At 34.4% G+C, this 19,000-nt stretch overlaps 2 protein-coding genes across 5 annotated transcripts; one reads left to right on the top strand and one right to left on the bottom strand.

Moving 5' to 3' along the window:
* Positions 1-3,686: 3,686 nt before the first annotated feature.
* On the top strand, positions 3,687-8,360 carry LOC106406137 (subtilisin-like protease SBT2.5). 4 transcript variants are annotated; one of them, XM_013846737.3, is made up of 11 exons: positions 3,687-4,016; positions 4,828-5,032; positions 5,113-5,257; positions 5,326-5,720; positions 5,805-5,900; positions 5,974-6,046; positions 6,225-6,510; positions 6,597-6,922; positions 7,009-7,276; positions 7,343-7,624; positions 7,706-8,360. In XM_013846737.3, the coding sequence occupies exons 2-11, from the start codon at positions 4,866-4,868 to the stop codon at positions 8,113-8,115; spliced, it is 2,448 nt and encodes an 815-aa protein (XP_013702191.2). In that variant the 5' UTR covers positions 3,687-4,016; positions 4,828-4,865; the 3' UTR covers positions 8,116-8,360. The 4 variants fall into 4 exon arrangements, with proteins under 4 accessions (XP_013702191.2, XP_013702192.2, XP_013702193.2 ...); XM_013846738.3 differs by lacking the exon at positions 3,687-4,016 and adding an exon at positions 4,166-4,184; XM_013846739.3 differs by lacking the exon at positions 3,687-4,016 and adding an exon at positions 4,242-4,449.
* LOC106406138 (glycosyltransferase BC10) lies at positions 8,304-12,061 on the bottom strand. The gene is made up of 11 exons (XM_013846740.3): positions 11,647-12,061; positions 10,597-11,071; positions 10,413-10,511; positions 10,157-10,257; positions 9,996-10,067; positions 9,825-9,915; positions 9,404-9,484; positions 9,207-9,269; positions 8,994-9,116; positions 8,861-8,899; positions 8,304-8,755 (listed from the first exon to the last, which is right to left on the bottom strand). The coding sequence occupies exons 2-11, from the start codon at positions 10,981-10,983 to the stop codon at positions 8,624-8,626; spliced, it is 1,188 nt and encodes a 395-aa protein (XP_013702194.1). The 5' UTR covers positions 10,984-11,071; positions 11,647-12,061; the 3' UTR covers positions 8,304-8,623.
* Positions 12,062-19,000: the final 6,939 nt, after the last annotated feature.

Below are 19,000 nucleotides of genomic sequence, written 5' to 3'. Positions count from 1 at the left end.
TGGCAAAGCGCGGCCTTATGGCTAATGTGGAATGCAGGTATCGCGGTGAGTTAGAAACTGCAGAACACATCTTCCTCCACTGCTCCCATACGAGACATATATGGAGTAACACGATTTGGTCCTCAAATTTCAACCCAGCGAACTGTGACTCCTTTAGTGCAGCTCTCTTGGCGTCGGTCTCAGGTATCATGCTACCACCGTGGGGACTGGCCGAAGACATCTTTCCATGGATCGTTTGGGGCATATGGACAGCAAGAAACCTCTACATCTTCGAGAACAGAGATTCGACGCCTGTGGAGATCCCCACTAAGGCCATTCGAAACGCAAGAGAATGGCACCAAGCTCAAGCATCCATCATACCGCAGCGACATGCACTAACACATGCTCCGATCCAACCCATAGACCCTGCAAGTATTCTCTGTTTTACTGATGCAGCTTGGTATGCTACCTCATCTAGAGCAGGATGTGGCTGGATCTTCATCTTACAGCAGGACAACCAACTGCACCAGGGGACGGCGTCTTTTGAGAATACATCTTCAGCCTTAGTAGCGGAGGCGCTAGCTATCAGGTCGGCTCTTCTAAATGCCCTAGAGGCCGGTTTCACAAGAATCTGGATTAAAACAGATTGTCAAGTTGTTGCTCTTATCAACTCGAAGAATCACCCGAAAGATCTCTACGGAATCTCCCGGGACATCGAGCATCTATCCCTTTCCTTTGATTGTATTACCTTTTCTTATGTCTCTAGAAACTTAAACTCCTTAGCTGATTCACTCGCTAAATCAGCATTGTATTTGGATACCACCAGCTACTCTTAGTTGGGCTGCAAGTTTAATATATGGTATGGGTGTGTTCAAAAAAAAAGAAAAAAGAAAAAGAGGAATGGATCATTTCTTTTAAAGATGAGTACATTGTATAATTGTATAATATGTAGTAACTGATTCTAACGATCAACCAACTGTACCACCTTTACACAATGCCATGCCAGCTTCACTTTCAGCGCATCAACCAGCATTAGTTACTTATCAGTATTCACCCGAATAAAATATTAAGCTAATCGTCTCACTACTTATTGGTATTATACGATTTCATTGTACGATTATGCTCCCATTTTCATAAATAAAAATTATGATAATAAATCAGCGACTATAGTAACTAAATGCGAGATAGAAAAATGGTTTTCAGAAGATTACTACATTTTCATGTGAAGCCTAACATACCAGAATTGATGATAGTTAGGACTACAATTATGTCAAGACATACAAAATCATATTTATCAAGATAAATAGAGAATTAATATCAATATGTCGACTCTCATAATAATTAAAAGAAAATTAATTTCAAATTTAGTATAGATTTTTATTTATAAAATATTGGTATTAACTATAAATGATTTTATACATTTAGAGTATTTCCACCTCTATTCTATTTCTTATTTAAAAAATTGAGAAATTCTCTAAGATAGCTATTTTTAAGTTTTTGTCACAAAAATAGTCTCTCAATGAAGAAAATGACCAAAATAAGTTTTATTAAAGGATAAAAATGTATTTTTACCCTAGGGTTAACTAATCTAGACTTAGGGTTTAGAGTTAACGGGTGGAGTTTTGGGTAGCGTTTCAAATTTAAAAAAATTAAAAAATTAAATTAAAATTCTCATAATAAAAATGGGCTATTTTGGTTATTTTCTTTTTTTATGGCTATTTTTGTAACAAAAAGTTAAAAAGAGCTATTTGAGAGAATTTCTCTTATAAATTATCAAAATAACAAATAAAAAAATTAAAATTAGATAAAATATATAACAAATGCCAATACCATAATAGAACCTAAAATGTATAAATTTCAAGAATAAATAGGAAGAAATCATAAAAGTCTGTCAATCAATTTAATTAATATATTATTTTCAAGTTACATCAAAACAAGGTAAACAATTTTTTAATAAAAAAGAATATCACATGGAATTTTTTCTTTTTCATTTTTTGTCATCATTTATGTAAGAAATTAACAAAAAATCTATGGAAAACCACAATAATATATAAATATAATTAAACCCGATTTAAAAAAAAAAGTTAAGAAAAAAAAACAAAATGAAAGAATATATTTGCTCAAAAATGCGGAAAACCTTAGAAAGATTATAAAACGAAGAATGAAACAAAAAAAAAATATTATATTATTTTATTCAATCAAATATTTAAACCTACCCATCTTTCGCATTCAATGAATAAAGAGGTACGTCTTAAATCAAAACACATATATTACTAATAATTTAAAATAAACACAATATAAAATAATATGAGAAGGAAAACATGAGGAAAAATAACAAATAGACAGTACTTAAAAATACACATAAATATCATTTTAACTTCTGTATATTTGTAAATGATCAACCAAATAAAACAAGAAATTATGTTACTATTAATCAAAATGAGATAATTTGAGAACCAAGGGTTGCAGAAAGTTTAAAATAAACCAAATAAATATAGAAATAATTGTAACACATAAAAATTTTAAATAAAATTTAAAAAAACAATATCAGCAAAACAAAATACACATGTGAATAACATAAATATCAAAGAATCAAACAACATAATCACAAAACAAACACATGTATTTACATGTTTTCCTTTTGGAACAACTACTTTACTTTATGTTTTAATTTCAACTATATTTACTTTATTGCAACTATCATCTATTTATTCTATATTGAACCGATCAGTGAAACCACTTATATTATTCCTCTTTGACCTAAGCAGTTTCAAAACAAAATAATACATTATCGTCACTAAATGGATCAGAAAACAATTTGTAATAACTTATTAAAAATAAAAGATACGAAACCCGTAGTCATCTCAAATAATGATCAAATCCCAACTTTAGATTTCAGTATGAATTTCCAAATCGTTGAGTAGTCTCCCTTAAGCTATTTATTGTAAATTTTACGGTTTCATTATGCCTTTTCGAATAAAGACACGTTTATGATTGAAAACAAACATCATTATTGAGTTATATAACACTGGCCCTCTAATTATGAATTTAATATTTAACTCTTTTTTCAAGCAAAAAATATATTCAACTTTTTACCTGTAATAAGGCTGTAACCAATTTAAGTCAACAATATATATACACTATAATTTTCTCTTTGCACTTTTCAATGTTTCTCTCTCAAACTTCTTTTTTTTTTGTTATCAACAATCTTCCAATTTAAGTTTGTTTAGGCCACATCATAATTCTGTATGGATTGCCAAAGCTAATATTTTTCAGGTAAAAAGATACCTTTTTAAAATACTTTATAAATGTAAAAGGTGAAATAACTATTGCACCACTAATGACATGAAACAGTAAATCATTAATTTTCTGAAAATCATCCTGAATATTTTGGTACAGATAATAAATCCACATAACATTCACTGAATTAAACACAAAACATGTGTTTTCACACATCTACTTTTGAGGGGTAAATAGTCATTTAACTACAAACTGACAGTAAATCTCGCGCGCGAATGGTCAGTCTCCTTCCTCCCCACCTTCGGACAATCGGATATTTATGTAAAATCCACTACTAAACCAAAAAATTGGATTTTTCTGTTAAATCCATAAACACTTCTTAAAACATAACAATTAATATTAGTCGCCATCATCTTCGCTCCGTTGTCTCCTTAATAACGCCTTTATTTTTTATAAAGCAATATCAAGAAAAATTAAAACCTTTTCTTCTCCATTTCTACCCCACACAAAGCAACAAACACTCCCTCCTCCATTCATCACTAAATCACAGTAACTCTTTTGTTTTTTTTTACTGAACTCCCGTGTCTCATTTTGATCCTTTGGTAGATCTCTCTTCTACCAAGAAAACCCAGAATCATAACCACTCTATTAAAAGATCTGAATCAGTTTCTTCTGTGGGTTTGTTCTTTCTGCAAATGTAGTGAATAATAAAGTTATAACCTTTCGTCTCAAAAAAGCTACTTTTGTGTGTGTGTTTTGTCTGATTGCTGCGTCTGGATTCGTCTCGTGAAGCAAATGTAAGTTCGTACACATTATTGCCTTTTTTGGATTTTACTCTGTTCAAGCTACAGTTTCTAAGCATAAAGGTATACACTTTTTTTTTCTTTCTATTTCGTCCGGGTTTTATACTTTGCTTGGATGGTTTGTGAAAGTGTGTATTATTCTTACTTGGATGGTTTGTGAAAGTGTGTATTATTCTTACTTAGTCTTGATATTTTTTTGATTTGATGATTTTAATTTTTTACACAAAAGAAAATGTAGGCTTGAGAGGCAAAAGATTCTTTCTTCTATTTTCCTCTTCTTTGTTTGTCTCATTAATTGAAGAGCAATAGTTGTTATACTGTACTTACTGTTTTTCAGTTTCTAGCTTTTTCTTCTCTTATATAAATGGCATATGGTGGAGCTGAACTTTCTTTATTTGATTATTGTGCTTAGGCAGATTTCTCTAGAGTAAGTACTATACACTTCTAGGTTCTTTGTCTTCAAGCTGTGGTTTAGATTTCAAGTTTTTTACCTTTGGGTTGGTTGGATATGCTAATGCTCTTTTATGTGTTTGATTCTCTGACAAGTGAAACATCCAGAAAGATGAATCTCTTTCCTTGTTCTTTTGTTTGGTGGTTTTAGCTACAATTTATCACTGGATTTTCAGTTTTGATGTTCTTGAGATGATTCTTGTGAAAGGTTGGTCCTTTTGGACTATCTCTCTGAGAAGAGTGTATGAGATTAGATGATTAATGTCATTCTTTTTCAATATCTATGTGGTTGGAGTGAACCGATAGTTTCCATTTGATAGGATGCTAATGCATTCATTTGATTTTGATTCTACAGCAAATTAAAAGTTGGAGCTTCATTTTGTGCGAACCAGTATGGATATGGGGATGATATTTTTTGTCGTTTCGGCGCTTCTTGTTACTGTGACAGCAGATGTTTACATTGTGACTATAGAAGGAGATCCAATCATAAGTTACAAAGGTGGAGAAAATGGTTATGAAGCAACTGCTGTCGAATCTGATGAGAAGATTGATACATCAAGGTAACTTAGATAGATAGTTTCTCTTCTTTCATTTGGATATATGATTAAAGAAGAAGGGTCATATGTTATTTTTCTTTCAGTGAATTGGTGACATCGTATGCTCGTCACTTAGAGAGGAAGCACGATATGATCCTTGGAATGCTCTTTCAGGAAGGGTCATACAAAAAGCTTTACAGCTATAAACACCTCATAAATGGATTTGCAGTACATGTTTCTCCTGAGCAGGTAAAAAAAAAAAATTAGATTTTGAGATCATTCTATGTTCCCTTGCACTAATCCACTACGTTTGCTAGGCAGAAACACTACGTCGCACCCCAGGTATCAAATCTGTAAACAAAGACTGGAAAGTGAGGAGACTCACCACACATACACCAGAGTTTCTGGGACTTCCAACGGATGTGTGGCCTACAGGTGGTGGCTTTGAGAGAGCAGGAGAAGATATTGTTATCGGTTTTGTTGACTCTGGGATTTATCCTCATCACCCCAGTTTTGCATCTCACCATAGATTACCTTATGGACCTCTTCATCACTACAAGGGGAAGTGTGAAGAAGATCCTCATACCAAGAAGAGCTTCTGCAACAGGAAGATTGTTGGAGCCCAACACTTCGCTGAAGCTGCTAAAGCGGCTGGTGCATTTAACCCAAATATTGACTATGCATCGCCAATGGATGGTGATGGGCATGGAAGGTTCGTCTCTATGGCCTTTATAGTCTCCTAGTATTGTACTCAAAAGCCTTTCACTGTACTAAGCAATTCTGATTATTGTCTCAGTCATACAGCAGCTATTGCTGCTGGGAATAATGGTATTCCGTTGAGAATGCACGGTTATGAATTTGGAAGAGCAAGTGGGATGGCTCCACGTGCAAGGTAGATGGATACTTAGTGCAAATGAAAGTTTGTTTTCTTTTGCTTCATAAGCTAAAAGGCTAATGTCTTTCAGGATTGCTGTTTACAAGGCTCTTTACCGGCTTTTCGGAGGCTTTGTGGCTGATGTAGTTGCTGCAATTGATCAGGTAAGAGTAAGAACTTAGCACAAGTTAGAATGGATTCATCACATGGTATCATGGAACATAGTTCAGCTTAGTATTAATGATTTATTCAGCAACATGAGTCAAGTAACCCTTCTAAATGCTATTTTTTCATAAACAATGCCTTGGTTGATATTAATTTAGAGATCTTCATGATGAGCAGGCTGTTCATGATGGAGTAGATATCCTGAGTCTCTCTGTTGGTCCCAACAGTCCTCCAACCACTACCAAGACTACGTTCTTGAATCCATTCGACGCCACACTTCTTGGAGCTGTGAAAGCTGGCGTTTTCGTCGCTCAAGCTGCTGGAAACGGAGGCCCATTTCCAAAAACTTTGGTTTCGTATAGCCCCTGGATAACTACCGTCGCTGCTGCAATTGATGACCGCAGATACAAAAACCATCTTACACTTGGAAATGGAAAAATGCTAGCTGGGCTGGGATTATCACGTAAGAACAAAAACAAATGTTATGTTAACATTTGGCTTATAATAACAAGTTTCTGTTTTGATGAAATGTTTATGTATTCTCTGCAGCATCAACTCGGCCTCATCGGTTGTACACACTGGTCTCCGCAAACGATGTTCTGCTTGATTCATCTGCGTCAAAGTACAATCCATCTGATTGCCAGAGACCAGAAGTCTTTAACAAGAAACTTGTTGAAGGAAAGATCCTTCTCTGTGGGTACTCTTTCAACTTCGTTGTTGGTACAGCTTCCATCAAGAAAGTTGTTGCGACAGTGAAGCATTTAGGAGCTGCTGGTTTCGTTCTTGTTGTTGAAAATGTTTCTCCAGGGACAAAGTTCGATCCTGTTCCTTCTGCAGTTCCAGGAATCTTGATCACAGATGTGTCTAAGTCAATGGTAATATGAGAGATTCATTGTTTTTCACTTAACTCTCAGCCTAGTTTTGTCAGAATCTTGAAAAGCTTTGTGTTTTGCATCTTTAGGATTTGATTGATTACTACAATGTCAGTACAACAAGAGACTGGACTGGGCGAGTGAAAAGCTTTAAAGCTGAGGGAAGCATTGGAGATGGTTTAGCACCTGTTTATCACAAATCAGCACCTCAAGTGGCGTTGTTCTCAGCTAGAGGTCCTAACACCAAAGATTTCAGTTTTCAAGATGCTGATCTTCTTAAACCGGATATTCTTGCACCCGGTTATCTTATATGGGCTGCTTGGTGTCCAAACGGAACAGACGAGCCTAACTATGTTGGTAAGTAAGCATCTAAACATGTGGAGGTTCTTTTGAGAGTTTCTTACTTTGGGGTGTATTGAGCAGGCGAAGGATTTGCGCTAATATCAGGAACCAGCATGGCTGCACCACACATAGCTGGGATAGCTGCACTTGTGAAGCAGAAGTATCCTCAATGGAGCCCAGCTGCTATCAAATCAGCTTTGATGACAACCTCAACAGTTATAGATAGAGCAGGAAGGCTTCTCCAGGCACAGCAATATTCAGACACAGAAGCTGTGACGCTTGTTAAAGCCACTCCTTTTGATTACGGAAGTGGTCATGTCAATCCACATGCTGCTCTAGATCCTGGCCTTGTCTTTGATGCAGGTACCGTTTCTCTGTTTTGCAGATGTACAAAGATCTTTGATCTCTCTGGTCAATAGGACTGATTGATTTTCTCTTGTAAAGGTTATGAGGACTATCTAGGATTCTTGTGCACAACACCGGGGATCGATGCCCACGAGATAAGAAACTACACCAACACGCCCTGCAACTATGATATGAAACATCCTTCAAACTTCAATGCAGCATCCATCGCCATTTCTCACCTTGTGGGGACTCAGACGGTGACAAGGAGAGTGACGAATGTGGCAGAGGTAGAAGAAACATACACAATAACAGCTAGGATGCAGCCTTCTACTGCCATTGAAGTGAACCCACCAGCAATGACTCTCAGACCTGGCGCTTCTAGAATTTTCTCAGTTACTCTGACCGTGAGATCGGTTTCTGGAGTGTACAGCTTTGGAGAGGTGAAGTTGAAAGGTAGCCGTGGGCATAAAGTGAGGATTCCGGTGGTGGCTCTGGGACATCGGCACTGAACAAATGTTGTTTGTGTTTGTAATATTTTTTTGTAATATGCAGTAATAAGAATGTAGCTCTAGAGAATTCTGTCTGAAAAAGGAGAATGCTTAATAGCAATTTGTATGATTAGTTTTTGATATAGAAACTCCACCTTCGGAGTTTCAATCCCTGAGGTATATGATCAGATCCTCAACTGAAAATTGTATAACACAGAAAGCACTCTGCTAAGATTTTTATAAATAACAACGAGATGTAGTGAAAACAGATGAGTTCAAAATGTCTCAACGTCCCCAACCAGATGAAATACACCAAACACTTCCTATGCTTCTCAAAAATCTCAATGATTCTCTCCTCTTAAAAGGACTTTGCAGCAAGTTACATCTTCTAAGGATTCCATGGTAGTTCCTCAAATTTAAAACTTGGTTCCTTAGAATGTAATGGGACGTTGGCCAAAGAATCCCAGTCGAAAAGAATACCTTCTTTTGCTTTGCGTTTCATCGATCAATCAAAACGCCTTGTTGAGGTCTATGCCATGCTTGTGTAGTTTGAAAAGAGGTCGATCAGTTTGTTGAGAGTAGCTGCGTGGAATTTCCTTCCAAAGAGATAGCAAGGTCTTTTGATTCCGTTCCACATGCATGGTGTCCATGTTACTTCACCCTGAGTTTTGCAGACATAAGAAAATAGACATGAGAGTTATAATGAAGGTAGAGGTAGATTTACAACTGGTTACAAGTGGAGATGAATTGGTTTTGAAGCGTGTACCGTTCCCTCACTTGTTACACGTGAAACTGCATCAATGGACTGCAAATGGATGAAAAGGTATACCAATTGATTATCCTAATGGAAGCAAGCAAAGGAAGAGTTTTAAGAGATCGTAGCAATTTAGTGACAATACCGTGAGGTTCTTCAGTAACTCGTGCGTGACATCGTTGGGCATGTATGTTCTTGGATGCCACTTTTTCTCAGACCAATCAACATATGTTACAGTCCAGTTAGCAATGCCACCAGGATCAAGCATCTGAGAGATTTATCACACCAATACGGATAAAGAAAGCATGAGAAAGTGAAACACTTTCATTTTAGTTATAGAATCAAAATGGATTCTCACATGGAAGAATGTTGGCAAGTAGTGTTCGTCCGCTATGCAGTTCTTGTTGCTCTCTACACCTGGCTGAATTAAAAAAAAAAAACAAGGCCTTAACATCAATGTGTGGCTATTTTTCATAGATCTAAATAGCAATGCCTTCCATAAAATAGAGAAAAGAGATTCAAAAGCATCTATTCTGCGGCTTAGGTCATACTCACCCGACAGTAGTCCCGGAACTTTGAGTAGTAAAGACTGTCTGCCACAGTTATTACAGCATGCTGACGCTTCATTGAGAACCACTGCACGGATACAGAGATAGAGTTGACTAAGCCATGAAAACTTGTTAAACTTGATCAAAATGCTTCTCAATGAAGACGAATGAAACCAAATATGCCGATCAAATGTGTTTAACTGATGATATTAGTACTATGTGGTACTACCAATTCATCACTAGATGGTGCATACATGCTATTGCATGTATAAGCAAACATAGCTCTACTTAAGAGCCTTCTGTCGTATAGACAAGTTCCAAGCTCCAACAATGACACAAAAACGATTCCTTATATTTGAGTATGTTAGCGATCTCGCATGTGTTTTCAGAGTATGATACAAGCATATTACTAGATAAGTTTCTTTTACCTGTGCACCCTTTCGAAAATCTTCCTTTGGAATTTCCGGCAGCATGTGATCCATATGCCTGCCGGTTCCATGTGGACCAGGATCGTCAAAGCTGAAGAGTAAGATAAAATCATATATTACCATAGAGAAGCCAGGAAGATATATCTCATCAACTTGAACAGATGAGTTTACCAATCAACATTGCTGACATTGCTGTACATCATATAGTTGTACATGTATTCAAAACTTCTAAGTGGCACACAACTGCAAAAACCAAGAAACACTCTCAAGTTGGTTATGGCAACCTCAGAATACTCAGTAATAAGAGAAGTAAAGTGTCTGGGAGAGATTACCTATCAGAGAGTAAAACAAATTGCTGATTTTCAGGATCTCTTAGAGCATTGGTCAACAAACGTCTCTCGGCATCAATCATTGATATTCTACCCCAGATCACCTTCAGAAAAACATATACATATGATTCTATTACCACAGTCATGAAAATTACTACAGAACCATGACACACACACACCACCTATAATGTTTCTTTTTATGACCAATTAGAGAGATGTAATGACATGATATCCACATATAGAGGCATCAGAGACAGACCTCATCACTTCTAATTTCACGGTTAAGAAAGTAACGACTGGTGTGAACCGGCGTATCCTTTGATGCATGGATATACACTGAGAATTTCCCCTCATGACCCTGTGAAGAGGTAATAAAAGTACAATAGCGACAGTATGTTCTCAGACAGAAGCAAAACATATGACACAGTTGATGAAGTTTTTACCTCGAAAAAGAGGTCCCATAGCTTTTCAAAAGGCAAAGTACCAGGTGTTAGGAACATAAATGCAATCTTAGAAGTCTTTTTGATGACACGAGGGGAACTCAACATTTCGCTAATCACTACACGAGCTGCGATCTCGTCATCAGAAAACTCCCTCGGCGAGGGTGGAAGCCAATCAGTAAGGGCCTTGCATCCATTAGATGAAAACATATAACAAGCGGAGTTGCGGTGATGAGGGAACATGTAAGCACCGATTACAAACATTGTTATCAGAGAAACCACTGCGATGATCCATACTGGTTTCTTCGTAGGAGAACGGTGGTGGCGAGCACCAGGCAAAGACTGCGTATAACTTGTTCTGCCTAGAAGCCACCCTTTAACTGCCTTCATCTCATAAAAAAATCAAAAAGCTTTATTGCATACTGCAACACCTCAACCTCAGATATTCTTTAACCCACTGCACAACGCTTCAAACAAGCTTCACAAATAAAACATTTTAAATATCAGAAATCCATAGAGACAAAACATACAAGGAAACAAAAGAGGAACTGCACAAGATGCAATTTTGAAAACTAAACCAGAACAAGAACTAAATTTAGATAAGTCTCTTTAGTTTATCCTTCAAAGTTTCCCAAGCTGACCAACACAAAGAAAGAATGCCATACATATGAAATGAATCATATCAAAAGCTTAACCCTTTTTCACTAAGTTTCCATTTTTACAGATAAAATAAGCATAACAGGTGACTTAATCCAACAGAAAGATGGAAAAAGAATCAAAGATGGTGAAGAAGATACATTGAAAAATTCAAATTAGTACCAAAGGGAACAAAGTCCATGCTATATCCAAACCAAGAAAAGTCAAAACCATCGTCACAGCTTCTAGTAGACAATCAATCATTCAAGCTCATTGCTTTAAGGGGCAAACATGTCAGTCAATAGTTTCCACAAATGTTTGCTTCTCAAATCCTAGAATATATATATTTTTCAATTACAGTTTCCAAATCTAAAACCAAATCTGATCTTCTATTTAAAACAAGAGAATATATGGAACCTGGATCAAAACTTTTAAACGACGTCGGATCACACAGCTTGTTTGTTTCTGCCTAAAGATCCCGACTTTCAGCGAAGAACAACTGAGAGAGATATACACACTCAAAGAGACACTCCAGGAGTATACGTATCGATTAATCGATATCTAGCCACGCATATATACCGTTTCCTTCTGTGTAGTTTCAATCTCTTGCTCTTAAAAAAGTTTCCACCTTTTCACGATTTTGTTTCTTCTTCTGATTTCTCTCTCTATGTAAAATGAAGTTAGGTATCGACTCTGTACACCTAAGGAGAAGAAGAAGACAACGACGATGAAGAAGAAGAAGTCTCTGTCTCTTCCGTTCAAAAACAGAAGTAAAATTATCTTTTCTGAGGAAGAGAGATTAGTAAGCTTTTTTTTTTTTTTTGGTCAAAGAGATTAGTATGATTTTTCTTTTTAATAATACTCCCGTTAATAAGTTTAATAACTGACGTGTACTTTTATAATTGGATATACTCTTAATCGTATTATATACTCACCATTAGACCGCGTGTGTTTATAAACTTCGTCAGATGCAATTTTAGACCAGTTACCTTACGTTTTTTTTTCTTTTGGTTGCAAAAGAAGTCTGAATTTATAAATGAGACCATTACTGGTTCATTAAATTTTCGTTATCACAATTATATAGGATTTTATAAATGTTCGCTATGTCCAAAAATAATAATTTGGTTATGCTTCTGTTTGGTTTAATTAGACTCGATTATGGTTTAGTTCAACTTGAATTTGTTATCATATACAGTATTAAGTATATCATCATACAATAACATAATATTTTGTTATGGAATTAAAAAAGGATTGGATTTGCAATAAATACAATTAGTAACGTGGAATAATACATATGTCAAAACAGTGCTATAGTTACGCAATGAGAAAAAGACAAAAATAGCACTAAATCAAGTTTTTGTTCACAAACTAGCACTTAAAGTCAAAAGTCACAAAAATAGCACTTAATGTTTTATCAAAAGTCACAAATTTAGGGTTTAGAGTTAAAGGGTGGGGTTTAGGATTTAGGGTTTAGGGTTTAGGGTTTAGGGTTTAGGGTTTAGGGTTTAGGGTTTAGGGTTTAGGGTTTAGAATTTAGGGTTTAGGGTTTAGAGTTTAGGGTTTAGGGTTTAGAGTTTAGGGTTTAGGGTTTAGAGTTTAGGGTTTAGGGTTTAGAATTGAGAAATGAGGTTTTGGGGATAAGATATAAACTTAGAAATGTGCTATTTTGGTCATTTTAGTTTTTGAGTGCTATTTTTGTGATATAAACTTAGAAAGGTGTTATTTTGGACATTTGCCCTTACACAATATGTTACACAATATGTAAATCAAATTTAAAATGCACAATTCTCTCAAATAATTTTTTTTTAAAAAATTTTGTCACAAAAATAGTTTTCAAAGAAGAAAATAACAAAAATAGCTCATTTTTATTTTGAAATTTTTAATATTTATTTTTTATTTTTAAAATTTTTGAACTATATCCTCAAAATTTTACCACTTAACTCTAAATCATAAGTCTATATTAGTTAACCCTATGATATAAATGTATATTTACCTTTTAATAAAACTTATTTTGGTCATTTTTCTCCGTGATGACTATTTTTGTGATATAAACTAAAAATGGCTATCTTAGAAAAAAATTCATTTAATTTTTTTTCATCTTTATACTCCTCTTCTTAGTTTCAAAAAAAAAATCAAATTTAAAATTGTCATAAACCTAATTTTATTAATATGGATTAAATATATCCTTGTAGTGATGCCTTTTTTTTTGGCAAGTAGTGATGCCATTTTAGTTAACAATAGCTCTTATTTTATGTTTATGCACTATGAAGATTATATGAAGCATTGATGTTACTACAGATCTAGATTCAGATTCAGCAAACTATTGCAGACTGTGGATTCTATTATTCTAGATGTAAAACAAACAAAACACATTTTTTTTGGGACAACCAAGAAAAATAGTTAAGATGTTTTCCATATCATTTATCATAATTCTGTGTTAAATAAATACGACCATCCACATATGAATTCCACCTTCATCTATCTATATATATAAAGTAGACATTTTCTATTATTCTCACAAATGGCAGAGAAATTTGCTGACACATGTCCTCTTTTATTTTTTCATCAAAATTCACATGTTTGTTATATTAAAAATTACCGATGAAATTTGAATAATGCAAAAAATCAAAAAATTAGAATAAATAAACAAATAACAAAAGAATACGAAATTTTCGTATCTAATAGAATTTCTGAGAATTTTGGTTATCTAATCTTTCTCGCACAAAAAATCATTATATGAAATTTGATACTTATTTTATTGTTCAGTAAAATTCAAGATGAATAAAGAAATAAGTAAAATAATATAAATAATTTAAAATATTTAATTTATGAATAGCTAAAAATAATATTAACTTCACTATTTATTATATTTTACTATTTTCTATTTTTTATTTACAAATTAAACATTTATTTCACTATTAAAAATCATAAAATAACTAAACGAAGAAAAAAAACTAGAGCACAACATATGGTCTAAAACTAAAACCTCCACAACCATAGAAAAATGCAAAATTCCATAATAATACTAACTCAATAAATGTCTGAAGGTGAAAAGAGATTAAGAATGAAGACTAAATTACTTCATCTTACCATAGAGTGTTTTAGCTAAAATAATCAGAGGCCAGAAGAAAGCAAAAAGATAAAACCCGAGACAAAACAATCCTCTGAACACAAATGTGTGTGATAGAGTACCAACGCAAAGAACCAAGAAAGTGAACCAGAAGATAAATAATAACCGGAACGCCAAAGTCAGCACGAAGTAGGAAGGCACATGCCTAAAGCCCCAAAAGTCCAGCCACCAGCTAAGAGGTAAGAAACGTCTCACAAACTAAATATGCACAGGCAAGGCGCCCATGCCAGCGAAGAACCACATACTCTGGATAAAAAGGACCAAAGCTCCATGAGACTAACTCCGTACACCTATACCAAAGGAAACATGTAAATAAAAGAAACAACCTGAGGGAGTGAGAATGGAAGCCAACCACCGAAAAACCAGAGCTCAAGCTTGATACCAGAAGCAACCTTCCAAGCTCACTGAGCATACACAGAGGAAAACACTATCCAAACCTAGAGTGGCAAACATGGCAGAAATGAGAGCTACTAGAGATGCGAGCAACAATCAAAACTGCAACGAGATGAGAGAACAGCGAGAGAAGGGAAAACCAAATGAAATTAGCAAACCGTAGAGCCGTACTCAAGTTATGAAAGAGAGGAAAGAAGTTAGATCACGGAAAAAAACAAAATTTTAAAACCAAGACGAGCAAGGACTATGACGTCAAGCCAACGACGAGGAAAAAACATTAACGACACCTAAACTCTTACCCAACCCAAGAAGAAGCAGTATATATAAAGTAGACATTTTCCTTTCTTCTGACAAGTGGCAGGGGGGTTTGCTGCCACGTGTCCTCTTTTATTTTTTCATCAAAATTTACATGTTTGTTATATTAAAAATTACCGATGGAACTTGAATAATGCAAAAACTCAGAAAATTAGAATAAATAAACAAATAACAAAAGAATGCGAAACTTTCGTATCTAATAGAATTTCTGAGAAATTTAGTTATCTAATCGTTCTCGCACAAAGAATCATTATATGAAATTTGATAATTATTTTATTGATGAGTAAAATTCAAGATGAATAAAGAAATAAGTAAAATAATATTAATAATTTTAATTATTTAATTTATGAACAGCTAAAAATAATATTAACTTTCACTATTATTATATTTTACTATTTTCTATTTTTTATTTACAAATTAAATATATATTTCACTAAAAATCATAAAATAACTAAACTAAGAAGAAGAAACTAGAGCACAACATATGGTCTAAACCTAAAACCTCCACAACCACAGAAAAAACGCAAAATTCCATAATAATACTAACTCAATAAAGGTCCGAAGCTGAAAAGAGATTGAGAATGAAGACTAAATTATCTCATCTTACCATAGAGTGTTTTAGCTAAAATAATCAGAGGTCAGAAGAAAGCAAAAAGATAAAACCCGAGACAAAGCAATCCTCCGAATACAAATGTGTGTGATAGAGTACCAATGCAAAGAACCAAGAAAGCGACCCAGAAGATACATAATAACCGGAACGCCAAAGTCAGCACGAAGTAGGAAGGCACATGCCTAAAGCCCTAAAAGCTCAGCCACCAGCTAATAGGTAAGAAACGTCTCACAAACTAAATATGCACAGGCAAGGCGCCCATGCCAGTGAAGAACCACATACTCTGGATAAAAAGGACCAAAGCTCCATGAGACTAGCTCCGTACACCTATACCAAGGGAAACATGGAAAGAAAAGAAACAACCTGAGGGAGTGAGAATCGAAGCCAACCACCAAAAAACCAGAGCTCAAGCTTGATACCAAAAACAACCTTCCAAGCCCACTGAGCATACACAGAGGAAAACACTATCCAAACCTAGAGTGGCAAACAAGGCAAAAGTGAGAGCTACTAGAGACGCGAGCAGCAATGAAAACTGCAACGAGATGAGAGAACAGCGTGGGAAGGGAAAACCAAATGAAATTAGCAAACCGTAGAGTCGTACTCAAGCTATGAAAGAGAGGAAAGAAGTTAGATCACGAAAAAAACAAAATTTTAAAACCAAGACGAGCAGAGACTATGAGTCAAGCCAACGACGAGGAAAAAATATTAACGACACCTAAACTCTGATCCAACCCAAGAAGATGTTGTCTCCAACATCAGCCAAAATTTAAGGTAGAAGAAGAGCAATCAATATTAACCGGAACAACCTACAACGCAGTGAGAAACAACCGCACAACTTGGAGCTCATAAAACCGATCTACAACAAATACGAGATAATCTCACAGGACAAGAAGGACAAGAAGAACTCTACTCCAAAACATAACAATCATTCCTGGGAGAAGCACCGGTGAGGTAAACAAAATACAAAGATGGTGATAGGTAAGGTCAAAATATGGAGATATGGCAAAAAACATTTTAAAAGAATAATGTTCAAAATTTTGAAAAAAAAATATAATTTTGACTCTGAATCGTTAATCTTAGAATCAACAAATACATAAATGCAAAGTTATTGAAATTAAATATGGTTTATATGAGAGACTCACGTCACCACTAACAAATACTACTATATACACAACAACACATTATTGAAAAAACAAACACAAAATATATTATCACTTGATTTTGAGCAACACTAATGCGCATCAAGCCAACAAGTAATCACTAGTCTCCCCATCATTAGTATTGGGTCAGAAACAAACCATTTTTCATCTAAGAATTTTGGATGTGCAATATACATTCCAGTTGCTCCACCATAGAGCTTAGTTAATAAGGTTGGAAATATATGTTGGATATAAATCTTCGTTGATATTTAAGTATCTAAAGCCATCCCGAAGGATATAAGTAAGGCTCGATATGATGCTAAATGTCAATTAGTATTTCCAACATAAGGGGGAGAAAATAAACAGCTGGAAAAGAAAATAAGTTGATATGAACTATCATTGATCCTCGGACTAAAGAAAATGTCAAATAGAAGTCCAAAACATAATTCAACTATAGTGCTTAGTAAAGCAGTTGCCATACAAATTTGCTGACCCAAATAAATATAGTGATCAAGTCACATATACCAGCTGTAAATGCTCCAATAAGAATAGATGTTCTACAAGAACAATATCAAACTGCTAGTCATGCATGTAGCATGGTAGACATATTGGTTCCAAATATAAAAATCCCCGTAAATGAAAAGGAGCATATATTGATAATGGTCAAAACGAGCCAATATAGTTTTGAATGATCTCCAGAAGAGACATTAAACATGATTGAAAGAAATTTAGGCACCTGAGACAATGAAGAGATCTCAATAAGTTATGTCATGTATGAAATAAAATGGAACCGATAAGCAAATCGACGTCAATGATATTTATACCTACAAAGTAGCAGTTGATATAATGAATGAGAAAGATGATCATAAAATAAAGTCTATTGAAAAGTGTACACGAAGAGATGATTTGCCAAATCAGAAAGAAGAAATAGACAAAGATAAAAACTCTTGTGAAAGAGAGGTATTTGGACCAATAGTCCATACACTAGAAGGTGTAAAACAAGTGAGATTGAAATGAGTCGTTGCACCAAAGAAAGATTAATATGTAATTGATTGTGAAGATGCATAGTTTCATGTGATAGATGAAACTACTTTCATGTTCCTTATTAGTCCGGCAATAAAGGAAGAACATGAATTATACAATCCACTGGAAACTGAAGTAAAAATAGATATATAGATTTCAAGTTTCATATCTACCAGTTACTTGATGATTTCAAACAGATTGGATATCCTAATATGTATTTCGTTCATATTAGGAACCAATTTATACATTAAGCTTTTATACACAGTAGTTTCGAGTGCATATCTGTGTCACAAACATATAATAAGAGTTAAAGATGTCGATTGAACAATGTGTTTTTCTGTTACATTTTTTATCATGTTTACTAGATGATAACTCGCGCGCATGCACATAGTGAGTTTTTATAATAATGTATATTTATTAAATGGTTTTAACATTTTGCAACACTACAATTTTTATCGATTATATAATGACGAATACAAATGTTGATCTCTTAAATATATCATCGTTGTTGAATAGTTAACATATTACATCTCATTTTAATTATTTTTAAGACTTCATATGCACAAAAAAAAATTAAGTTTTGCGGCTGACACAAATCACCATAACTAAATAGGCAACATCGATTGTATAATGACGAAATGAGATTATGTTTCTTGCTCTCGATTTGTTTACTATTAACTCTTCATAAGTGATTTCATTTTCTACCTCTATAAAATTTTGCTTTCGTTCCCGTCATTGTTTCATTGATATGAGTTAAGTTTCCTTTTTTAACTTCTTCTATAAATACCCGATACGAACCCGAACGTGTATAATCCGGTAAGAGCGACAAGTTTAAAAATAAAATAAAAACATATAACAAACATAATAAGGATAATAAAAATTATTACTTAATACAAACAGCTTACAAAACTAAACTGGAGAAAAAATATCCAGAAACAAAAGATACTCTCAACAACTTTAATAATTTATGTACTCTCAACAGTACAATAAACAAATTAAAAAGACAAACAAACAATAAGTCTCAGTGACACAACAAACAACAACACGAACTATATCAATCACATTACTAGCACAGTTTAATCCTTCATAAGTGGAGAACAATGCATACACAATTCATCATCACAACTCTAATTCTATAACAATAAAAAAAACTTAAAAAAC

This window comes from Brassica napus, chromosome C9, assembly GCF_020379485.1.
Source record: "Brassica napus cultivar Da-Ae chromosome C9, Da-Ae, whole genome shotgun sequence".
NCBI lineage: Eukaryota > Viridiplantae > Streptophyta > Magnoliopsida > Brassicales > Brassicaceae > Brassica > Brassica napus.
The sequence above is the reverse complement of the archived record's forward strand: the minus strand, read 5'-3'. Positions and strand labels throughout refer to the sequence as shown.